The following is a 12,548-nucleotide window of genomic DNA, read 5'->3' on the forward strand; positions in this document are numbered from 1 at the left end:
TAATAATTTAATATTATTCGCGAATCTCCTTTTATTTAAAAGAAAGATAAACAAAATGGATATTTTCTACAAAGCTCTTTCCCTTTTTCAACGTTGTTTCGCCCAATCTAAGACTGTATAAAAGAAAGGGGTTTATGTAAAGGGGTTATTGTTGTATATATAATTATTCTATAATAATTAAATGAGAATATAAAATTGGTAATTAAAGTATTCACAATTTAATTACACATTCGAGTTTATTAATTACAAAACAAAGCTTTGTTTCTCACAAAAGAGAGAGAGAAAGAGAGAGAGAGAGAGAGAGAGAGAGTACTAAGTTTATATATATATATATATATATATATATATATATATTTTATTTTTACAGATTTAATTTTAATTTCGTAATGCTTTCGATTTTTTTTTTATTTTTTTATTTATTATTTTTCCTCGACATTTATTTTCTCTCAAAAAGCTTACCGCTTGTTGCTGCTCAGATTTTAAGTAAACAATTTTAATAATAATAATAATAATTATTATTATTATTGTTGTTAGTATTATTATTATTATTATTATTATTATTAGTATTAGTATTATTATTATTATTTTTGCAATATGTATAAATAAAAAGAAAAAGGTAGTGAAAGGAAGAGTGAGAATGAAAAGAGAGAGAGAGAGAGAGAGAGAGAGAGAGAGAGAGAGAGAGAGAGAGAGAGAGAGAGAGAGTGAGAGATATAATTATGATATTAAATCTATGACTTAGAAATAAGTACTCGAAAAAAGATTATAAACTTTTGTTGAACAAACAAATTATCAATGATTAATTTAAATGATCGAGAATACGATTGAAAATAATTTTCTTCGTTTCTAAAAAACTAAGACTCAGTCAGTAAAAATCAGGATCTCATTTTCGGAATCTTAACCGTCCCCAAATAAATAAATAAATAAATAAATAAATAAATAAATAAATAAAAAAAATTGCAAAGAAAAAAAAAATCAAGAGCGTGCAATGCTTAGAGCTTAAGAGAAAGAGAGAGAGAGAGAGAGAGAGAATGAGAGAGAAAGAGAGAGAGAGAGACGACGATGACGAAACAACGATAAGAAAATAATAATTAAAAAAAAAAAAAAAAAGAAAACAAAAAGGGTGGTGCTTTTTTATGAACTCTTATTTCTTATCATCTATCGTCTATCTAATCTAATCTAATCTAATCTTATCTAATTAAATCTTCGTTTCTATGAAACACATGGCTTAATGATGTTTTTAAGGGATATTTAATAAGGGATGTTTGCGTATATACGAGAATACGCATAGAAGATTTTTCAGGACTTACGTATTAACGCCATCGCAGCAAAATTTCGCTAATGCGCCAATCTATACCTTAAATTGTTGCGACTAATCATTATTATTATTATTATTATTATTATTAACTGGCATTAGGAATTGGAAAGTTCATTGCCGCAAATATCAAATCCCGGGGCCATTGTTCCCGTCCCTGAGCGCGATCCTTCCATTCGCAGTCTTCGTATCCTATTTCTTTCAGGTCCCTTTTTAGTTGGGACAAATTATAAAATAAAAAATTTGATTTAAAATCAAAACACTTTGAAAATTCAAAAGATTTTATTTATAAAACGTAGTTAATCGGATTTCGATGGAAAATGGGCCGACATAGAATTTAATATAGATTCCAAACAGTCTCTATTTTCTTTAACCTAATGCTGTAGTTATAACCCTGACGAAACCCTGACGAAACCCTGACGAAACCCTAACGTAACCTTGACGGTTGCTGTGTGCAAGCAACAAGGTTGTTGTATGCGAACAACAAGCTTGCTCTTTATTGGCGCATTAGCGAAATTTTTGCTGCGGTGCCATGGTGTTAATACCTAAGTACCAAATTTTCTTTTTAATTTTTCCATTATTGTTATTATTTTATTTTATTGCTACTTTTTGTTTTCTACTATTTTTATATTCATTTTTATTTAATTTCATTTATATTTAAAAAAAAAAAACAAAAAACAAACCAAGAAACACTCGATCGTAGACAGAAAGAACGCGTCGCGAACTTATTTTTTTTTCTCCGAAAAGAAATTTGTTCGATAAAGAAAATTAATTAAAAAAAAAAAAAAAAAAAAATAAATAAATAATTAAAGAACGAAAGAAAGAAAGAAAGAAAAAGTAAAAGTAAAAGTAAAGAAAGATACAAATGTTTAATTTGGAACCCCTATCAGTTTTGAAAAACAATCCTCTCGTCGTGCCCATTACGAATTTCTTTTTTTATTTTTATTTTTAAGAGAGAGAGAGAGAGAGAGAGAAATATGGAAAATATAAAAGGGTCAATCGAACATAAAGCAAATACTAACACTAACGTAGAAAGGACTGGGGTTTAGAGATTAGGTTATTGGGGGGGGGGGAGGGTGGGTTTTAAAAGACGATGTTGTACAAATAATCGCGTGTACATATTTATTAATTAAAATAAATAATTAGAGAGAGAGAGAGAGAGAGATGTGTCGAAGAAGTTGTATGCGTGTACATGTGTGAAATAGATAAGTGAAAAAATGAACTAAGTATGATTGAAATTTTCGTGTAGACGGATAAGAAAAAATCGTGGTTAATAGTGCGTCTTATTAAACAATTTATTGCTCGTTGTAATAAAACTCTCTTAGGAGATATACATTATATAAATTCTAAATAATTATATTTCTACGTATATATATATATATATAATAATAATAATAATAATAATAATAATAAAAAATAAAATAGAAATTAAATGATAATAAATAAATAAATATACATACATATATTATATCTAGATATGTGCATATATATGTATATGTGCATATATATCTATATATATATATATATATAGATATAAATAGTTTAAAAAAAAAAAGGAAGTACGTTTTAAGAACTTTATTCGTGAGTATCTCGACAAAAAAAAAAGTAAAATAAAATAAAATAAAATAGAATGAAAGGTGCCATCACCGTATCGTGCAAGTTTTACGATGAAATCATCGCGAGAAATATTAACGTAACAAGTTTTATCGTAATCAGCACAACACGTGAGACACCCTTGTATTATAATACTATATATATATATACATACATATATATATATATATATATTGTATCACCTATGTTTTTGTATTTGGTAATCTAAAAGGATATCTAATTAACGCGAACAGAAGGTTAATAGAAAGTATATTATATATATTTGAGTAAAATCGTGTCGAGTGTTGGTGTTATCCACGACCAGATGAGATAAATGATCCTTTTACTATCCCCTGCCCAACCCCCTGCCCACCCTTCCCCCACTTCTTCCTTCTTCTGCTGCCTCCTACTAAATCCTCTCAACCCCTCGTCCACCCCTGATGATGTGTTTTCAAAAATCAGGTAATGTATTTAGAAATTTCATGAGGAAAGATTCTTATATAGTTGTAAATGTTAATTAAATATCGATTAACAAAATTGTCCTGGATAAACTCAACGTTCGTTTACTCATTAACTTATTATATACCATCATCGTCTGAGAAGAAAACACACACGCATTATTACACACAGAGAAAAAGAAAAGAAAACGTAAAAAGAAAAAAAAAACAAATAATACTGATAAACAAACAAACAAACAAACAAACAAAAAAAAAAGGTACGTTCGTAAAGAAAAATAAACATAAGTATATATCAATCGTTCCGGCTCATTTCATCCTGTTAACCCTTTTGTTAAGAATCATTTTTTTCTTATTGTTTTTTTTTTTCTTTTTTTTTATATCATTCCTATATTTCTGCGAAGTATAGTATTTTCTTTTTTTTCTTTTTTCATTCTCTTTACATTTACGTTTAGAATATAATTTGCATGTTACAAATATAATTTATAATTAATCCTTTCGTTGCGGAGTGCCTAAAAATGAAATGCTCAGCAGCCAGCACATAAATCAAATTCACGGCGCCATAAGGCGCTGTTCGCTTAGGAGAAGTGTCCATGGTTGAGCGCCAAAAGGTGCTGTTCGCTGAGAGAAAGCGTCTATAACCGAGCGCCAAAAGGCGCTGTTCGCAGCGAAAGGATTAAATGTATTATTGCGTGATATATGTAATATGCATATATATATATGAGCTGTTTATTTTGAAATTGGCCTAAAATGTATTTGTTAATTATTATTTTTTGATTGTCTGTAATTAAAAATTACCTGTAATATAAGTAGAGTGTATTAGAATATTGAAATAATTGTTAAATAATCGATGGGAATGTCTATTGTTGTATAAAAGTTCGGAGTATATGATTTGTGTCTTCTTCTAGATTCAATTGCAGTCTGGCACATTGTTTTCTATCAAAATACTCTTATTAAATGTTGTTACCCCTTTCCTCACTCCTTTCCCACCTTCCGATCCGATTCTTAGTCTATTCAGGTAACTAACTACCGTTGTACACATGCGCGACATTTGAAAAGTCATATAAACAACATTTAATATAAGTTTGATGATAGAGGACAACGTGTTAGTCTGAAGGTGAATTTCGAAGAGGACGGTACTCCTGACATATACCCGGTGCTTTTAAGGTACAATACACATTTCTTTCGATTAATTAATAATTATTTTAATATTGTAATACATTTAAACTTATATTACAGGTAACTTTTAGCATTGAAATCATCACTGTGCAGGAGTAATAAAATAATTACATTATATATATTATACAATAATTAAACAGTAGGATTCATTACGTATATTTTTAATTGTATTAAAATGCAAATCCTTTTAATATTTCGATTCGAATATAAATGCAGTTAGGCCCACTTTGAAAATAAATGACCCATATATGTGTATAGTATTATACTGAGATACATTATTGAGTATAATTCATAATAGAAATGAAGTGTAATGATCGAACTTGTGTGCGTGCATTTAAAAAATTAATGAAAAATTGATTATTTTATAGTTGAAAATAATTTTGTAAATCTATAGACTCTTGATTTCTCCATCGTGTATGTCTGCAAAGGAACAACAAATCAATGGTACGTATAATTATTGCAATTAACTGAAACTAATTTACTTACAGTTTTGGTAAATCTTTGATGTATAGCACTTTTTGATTATCATCTATTTTGTAATCCTCCATTTTACATTTTTCTTGCCACGCTTTCGTAGTTTTACACAATGTCGAAGTGTTTGTATTATTTAATTGATATTTCCGTAATATTCTAAATTTGTTTTGTCGAATTTTATTCGTACGCGATAGTTGCATTCTTCTTTTTCGAACGTATTCCTCATCCTGTTTCCTTTAATTATTATTGAAAAAAAAAACAAAAAAAAATTATTTTATTTATAAATCAAATAAATTCGTTTTGTACGGTAATGCGTACTAGACGTACCTAAATTCTTTCATCAAAATCGGATTAAAATTTCGAATATTTTTTAATTCTTTTGTCGAATTTTCTATAAATTTATCCATCGATTTTTTATTTCTATAATTTTGTAAACTTTCTCGCATATTTTCTATTCTATTTCGTGTACGTTTTTCATCCAATGCTCGTTTAGATTCTAATCGCAATTTTGATTCTTCTTCTTCCATCATTCGTTTCTGTTCTTTTTCTAATTTCCACTTTTGGATTAATTCCTTTTTATTTAAATTTTCATCATTAACTACCTTGGATTTTTGTTCTTTGTCGTTTAGTTTATTTTTATTTACAACATTCGAAGGAGAGTTTACAATTGATTGATTTTTTTCATCAACAATTTGTTCATTTTGTAATTTTGCAACTTTTTTCAATTCCTTTCTATTACGCCATTCTTTGATTTTCAATCTTTGCTTTTCTCGTAATTCGAGATATAATTTGTACCAAGTTTCATGATTTATTATCGTTTCTATCGTCAAATCTGGACACTTTTTTCTAATCGTGTTAACCAATGTTGGTACATTTTTACACTTTTTTCGCATTTTTAAAAATAACGAATGATCCTCGTCGCTCCAATGTTGAGTGTAACCTTGGAATGAAATAAAATTTCGATTTAAATTTTTCTTGCAAAATGTCAGGACACGTTTAAATTGAATTTAGAAGCACCTGTTTTAACGATCAACGTATGAAAATCTTCGATCTCTTCGTAATCATCGTAATTCTCGTGATTTGTTTTCTTATTTTTATTAATAGAAGACAAATCAATGGTTGATGATTTGTTTGATGTATTAACTGAATTATATTTATGTAAACGCGATGAAAATTCTTTTAAATCGGCATCCAATTCAATTCCTTTTTCGGTCAATGTTTGAAGAGGACAAGTATTTTTAAAATTGTCCAGTTTTTTCGATATTCCGATTAGTTTTGATTTAAATTCATTGACATCTAAATCAACGATTAAAAATATTTATTTCAATTGATAAGTTGATACTCAAATTTATATGAAATTTATTACCTAATTGCTGTATTTGTTCGGGATCGGATATGATTAGTTTAACTGCTTTCATATCGTTACTAATATCAGAAATAGTTTTACGTACAGTTGAAAAAATATTTTGTCTATACAATAGAAAAACAAAGGTTATACAAAAAAAAAACCTTGAATATAATGAAATATTATAAAAATATCGAACGTACCTTTTTACAGACAATTCTTTCTCATCTCTCGACAAACTTTTAATAACATCAGCATCGAGTCTCATATTGTCTATCAAATTAACAAGTCCCCTTTCTAAAATATATTCCTGATTTTTTAATTTCATTAAACCCTTCAAATAATCCGATTTTTGAAGTTTTTTTATTACCGACTTTACTTTGTTTTCTTCAACATTACTTTCACCATTTTCTTTTTGCATATTCATATTCGATTAATATACACAAATATAAATAAAAAAAGTAACAGAATTATTTATAATTAAAAGAGTTTTTCGATCTGTTATTGTGCGTTGGAAATCGAACGACTGTGCGTGCATAGCACGTGCGTTTCCATGGCAATTTATATTCCGATTTACGAAAGGTGGGGCTTACACACCTGCTCTTTATAAAACGACACATATAAAGTTATAAAAACAAAAAAAAACAAATATAAAAATAATCTACACAATTATATTTGAATTTGAATGAAATAAAACGAATAATAATATCGATGATATTTCAAAAAACTGTTTAATCAAAAACAAGGTGAAAAAGTAAACTGCATTATCGACCGCACTTGAAGAAGTTGTTCTCGTTTACCGACAGATTATCACGCGCTCCCTCTTATCGACTAATTGCATCTGTCCAGTGGCGCTCTCTAAAACGTTAATGGTAGATCGTCAACCAATCGGAGACGGAGGATGTTCGTTCGGCTTTGAAAACGCAGCATTTATACGGGTGGACTGTACGTAGGCGCTTCAGTCTCTGGTTGGGACGCGAAAGTTTAGGAGTGTGGCTTTACGAACGGATCCTCGGATTTACGCGAGGCGCTGCTCATATACACAGAGAGAGAGAGAAGGAGAGAGAAAGATAGAGAGAAAGAAATAGATAGATAGAATATATACACAACACATAACAGAGAGATAGATAAAGTCCCCCGATCATATCATAGTTGAGATACAACGTTTACGTTAAACTCGCAGATGCAAAACAAGGAAAAGTTCGAAATCGAAGAGGACAAGGAAGAATCAGGAAATTTTTTCTAACATCGACGATTTCAATCTTTACTTTGCAATTATTGCAATTTGCAAGTTTATCTTTTTTGTAACTTTATTCTGATCGGTCTAAATCATCGTCAACAATTCCTTGTCAACAACAACAACAACAACAACGACAACGACGACGAGTTAACATCGTCTTGTCGTCTTTTTCTTTTCTTTTCTTTTTTCCTTCTTCTTCCTCTTTTCTCTCTCTTTATTTTTGAACAAAAAAAAAATAACATTCGATAATTGAGCGACGCGATTATTAAAATACGAAATGTTAACTGTCGTCACATGTCGGAAAATTTCGTGATGTAGGCATTCGATCAATCGTAGTGATATACAAGAACAAAACTCCTGCTCGTGGTTATTAAACTTCGACGAAGAGTTATCATTGTTATATTATTGTTCGAACGAGACGCGATTATAATCTTTATTTTGTTTATTTGTTTTTTTTTTTTTTTACATCAACGATTCGATGAATATATGTATATATATATTGGATAATATTCCGCTGTGATTTATGCGATCTTAATTATTTTTTTCGTGAATGTACATCAACTACAACTACACCTGAGGATCCAAGCTTGCCAACAAACATTCACGCGTGAGTATATTTTTATTTTTTTGTATATCACATTTTTTTACGATAGATGTAATAAAATTAAGGTTTAATTAAATCACCGGAACATTTTTAATTGGGATTAGGACTAGCATTTGAATACGCTATCTGGTGACTAAATTCAATATTAGTGTAAATAGGTCGAATTGCTACTAAGCCCACGTGGTGGGATCTCTAGCAGTTGAATACGCTATCTGGTGGCTAAATTCAAAATTACAATAGATAGGTCGAATTTGCTAAGCCACGCCCCTGCCTGCCAGAGATCCCAATATCCAAGATTTTTCACCTTTAATTTAAACGTTGGATAGAGTTAACTTGATTAACGTAGTAATTAATTAACTTGATCATCCTATTCAATTGTTTTCCATTTAAACATTAGGTTTTATTACTCGTTCGTTTTGTTTATATTCTCCCGTGAACTTTCTTCTCGTGTTCTTCCTAAAGTTCGTACATAAATAATGAAAGAATGGAATGTTTGAGTTTGCGTGGAAGGAATAATCGAAGAAAGAGAGAAAGACTACTACGTTGTTCAGTTTGCAGATGAAAAAAAAAGAAAAAACATCGTTGAAATACTTGTATTTGTGTTTTTGAAAAATTAATTGAATTTATTTATTCAAACAAACAACAATAGATTACACGGTAGATATGTTTTTTTACTTTGACGTAAGTTGAACTATTTATTGTTGATATTTTATTAGAATCTGTTAAATCAAAGTTCTCATTTAATTACATAGCAAATTACATGGATATAAAATATATGGGGATAATCATGAAAATGTTAGTCTTAAATCTTACCTTAGAAACAACAAAAGCGTTAAAGGTGATAGTAATAACAGTTGTGGTAGTAGTGTATTAAGATTGTGGTATTAGGTTTATACAGTAAGTATTTAAAATAGGTATCGTGGAAAATAATGGCGGGAATGATCGTGACTCGGAAAAGTCTCTCTCTTACATAGGATTAATACGGCAACTTCAAAAGCGTGCCGATTGAAATTCGAGATAAGGAAATCTCGTGCACTAGGATTAGAGAATTAGAACGGGCCTGGTTTATGAGAGCTCGCTCGGGATGTGTCATTATCTCGTTTCTTCAACGAATAGAAAGGAAGCGACTTATATACATACTACTACTTACGTATATAGAACACACACACACACACACGCACACACTATCCATCTCTCTTTCTCATTATTATAATGTTGACTCGGGCGTGTAAGTTTGACCTCGTAGATACGTTTCATTTCTTATTTACTAGATTTAATTAATGAGTATTGCAATAGAAAAATAACATACATTTATATGAATATTTATATTGATTTGATAATTTATACACACGTATACAACATATGCATAATGCAGGGTTGAAAGTATTTGAACTTTAATTCAAATACTGTATATTTGTTATCATTTTATCGATTAGACTAAGAATTGCAAATGTATTAAGTATCAGAACACATTATGTAATTTGTTTTTAAAAATGTATTATATAAGTGTGTGAATGTTTGGGTCACCTTGTATATGCATATTAAGTCGCGATGCTGTAACGATAGATACGAGGAAGAGAATTTTTATTGAATTGAACAATAAAGCTTTGCACGCCTTGCACCCACAAATAAAGGACGGATCGTATCGGAAGTATGTGTGTAAATTATCTTTGTCGATTTATACGGTAAATAATTGTAACTTTAATATCATTTTGCAAGCTAGTTTTTTTTTTTTTTTTTTTTTTTAACAATTATCTCTCTTTTTCTATTTGTGTTTTATTTTTTAATTGTCAATTTAAACTTGATCGAATGACCACGATTATTTGTCTAGGATGAACGTAATAATATTGTTTTATCATACCTTCATTTATTTGATTATTTTGTTGAAATTTTAATTTTTTTTGTGTGTAAAAAAATAATCAAAGTTTTGTTTAAAAAAAGGATTTTATAATATTTGTTTTTTTTTTTTCGTATTTTACAATATAATGAATAAATGCACATCGTGAGTTTTATACAGCATTGTTTAAATACGAGAAATACAAAATGTAAATTCAAAAGAGAAATTAGTAGTCGTAACTGACGATTATGCCCAACGGGTAGGTTTCGTCAGTAATGACTCGATAACTCGATAATGATTGTATTTGCTAGAACGATTACTTTGAATAGTATCGAAGGTGGAAAGCTCGACGAGTGGTGGAATGAACGACGACGATCGATGTAAATTACTGTAGAAGACAATTAGAAGGAAATGAGAAAATCAACACAATTTCTCATCGTTCTCTTCTTGTTTGTTTGTTTGATTTTTTTTTTAAATTTAAATAACAAAAATTTGAAAAAGAAATTAATCTAACGAATAGGATATACCAGGGATCGGCAACCTGCGGCTCGCGAGCCACATGCGGCTCTTTGAGAATTAGGCACCGATGAATAAATAGATTAGCTTATTTTTTTTTTTTTTTTATCAAAAAAACTTTATTTATACGAGTACTATTTATTGTTAGCAAGAAGAAAATTTTGTGGTTTTCTTTAAAAAATTAAACTTTGAAATTTTGTACATTGTAATTTTTGGCTCTTCCAACTCAAAAGGTTGCCTTAGACCCCTGGTATAGGATATTATTTATTAATATTTTTGGTATACATAAATGAATTATGTTTTACATGGTATTTTTTTCTTGTCTTTTCAAGAATGATAGATATCATAGATATATTTATTTTTCTAGGCACGTGATACTATGCATTATGCACTCGCACGTACACCCACAAACGTTTCCCCATTTATTTTCATCGTTTAATCTCCCGTCTAGATTTGCTAGAGTACTTCCTGAAATTGGCCTTGCTTTCGTGAACGAACGAACCATAGGATTAGCCGCCGTGACTAATTGTAGGTGCATTTTGTATATAAAAGAATAGTAGTATCTTCTTCTTTATTTTTTCGATAAACAAAAAAAAAAAACAAATAAAAAAAAACATGGAAAGAGAAAGGAGAGTTTTTCGATGCATCGATCGGAAAGGTTGCAATTTAGGATTGCATGTAGATTTTAAATGAACATATATCCTTAAAGGAGAGAGAAATTAGGATAATAAATTTGAATAAAATATTTCTTTTTTTTTTTTTTTTTTGGACGAACTGTTGTGCAATCGATGTTTCAAGAAAAAAAAACAAAAAAAACTATTTGCTTTATTTTATACGTTTTGTTAAAAAAAATTCGCATAGGAAATTTTCTTTAGAACGAAGTGAAGCATAGAGACAGGTGACATTTATGTGAATTTCGTAGACACTTTAAAAAGATGTTTTTATACAGAGAAAGGAAAAGAGAAAATAGTTTACGGTCTTCTTTCGTGTCGGGTAGTGATTTGCATTGAAACGACTATTGTGGATGGTAATCGAGTATTTTCCATCTGACACGGTACTACGATCGTTTTTCTATGTGTCTATCTTTAAGTAACTTTTGCTTTTAAAAACATTTCTTTTCTTTCCATTTTTATTATTATTATTATTATTATTATTATTATTATTATTATTATTATTATTATTATTTTCTTTTTATTCATTTACTTATATTTCTTTTGACAAACTTTCTAATCCTTCAAAACTATTATTTAACTAAATTTTATTTCAATTTTTATTTATTACAAAATAGTACCTTCGAACATTGTTCAATTTCTTTTTAATGTTTCAGTTAACTTCAAACTATTGTTCGAACAAGACGTTATTTACAAAGTTAGAATTATAAAGAATATATTTTTTCGAGAATAAAATCTTATTGTTAACATTTGTAAGAAAATCGTGACTGGACAATATCGTCCACGTGTTCAAATTTAAATTCTGACCTGAACATCAGATCTTCGGTTCCTAGTGTTAGGATATTAGAATTGTTTGAAAAAACAGAATCCTAATGACCTACATATTTTAGGTTGTAGAATTTTCTAAAGTCCTTCCTATTTTTCTTTTTCTTTTACTATACACATTTTTCTATTTGTCATTGGACCCTGTGCAATTATTTTCTTAACCTTTGCTTACCACACCTCCTTGGAGTAACACGCTTGCCACATCTGGGTCCAAAGGACCTGGACGAGAAAAATTGTTATAAAAAATTAACTATTGCATAGATTTACTTCAACATTTTTTCAAGACTTCTTTAATACTTACTTAAAAAGACTATATAGGTTTTATAGCTTTAAATTAAATTTAAATATGTTTAAAAAATTATTAAAGTTGAACAATTGAGAAAAATGAATGACTCAAGTTGCAAAAAAGGTTGTCTGGGTCCTTTGGACCAAGTGTGGTAAGCAAAGGTTAATAAATTTTCAATTAAGTCAGATGTTAGATTCCTAGTATTAGT

General features: G+C 29.1%; 2 protein-coding genes across 5 annotated transcripts in view; one reads left to right on the top strand and one right to left on the bottom strand.

The window, feature by feature from the left end:
* Positions 1 to 639: 639 nt before the first annotated feature.
* LOC107071168 (uncharacterized) lies at positions 640 to 6,942 on the bottom strand. The gene is made up of 6 exons (XM_089172417.1): positions 6,565 to 6,942; positions 6,383 to 6,486; positions 6,034 to 6,312; positions 5,344 to 5,956; positions 5,029 to 5,250; positions 640 to 4,962 (listed from the first exon to the last, which is right to left on the bottom strand). The coding sequence occupies exons 1-6, from the start codon at positions 6,786 to 6,788 to the stop codon at positions 4,905 to 4,907; spliced, it is 1,500 nt and encodes a 499-aa protein (XP_089028543.1). The 5' UTR covers positions 6,789 to 6,942; the 3' UTR covers positions 640 to 4,904.
* A 364-nt stretch (positions 6,943 to 7,306) lies between these two features.
* Positions 7,307 to 12,548, top strand: part of LOC107071183 (GAS2-like protein pickled eggs) — a 78,421-nt gene continuing 73,179 nt past the window's right edge. For all 4 annotated transcript variants that reach the window (XM_015329953.2, XM_015329954.2, XM_015329955.2 and 1 more), the window contains exon 1: positions 7,307 to 8,208. The gene's annotated coding sequence lies outside the window, so the exon portion shown is untranslated. The remainder of the gene's footprint in view (positions 8,209 to 12,548) is intronic.

Source organism: Polistes dominula, unplaced genomic scaffold (assembly GCF_049000335.1).
Source record: "Polistes dominula isolate Pdom_NZ unplaced genomic scaffold, Pdom_raw_medaka contig_73, whole genome shotgun sequence".
NCBI classification, from domain to species: domain Eukaryota; kingdom Metazoa; phylum Arthropoda; class Insecta; order Hymenoptera; family Vespidae; genus Polistes; species Polistes dominula.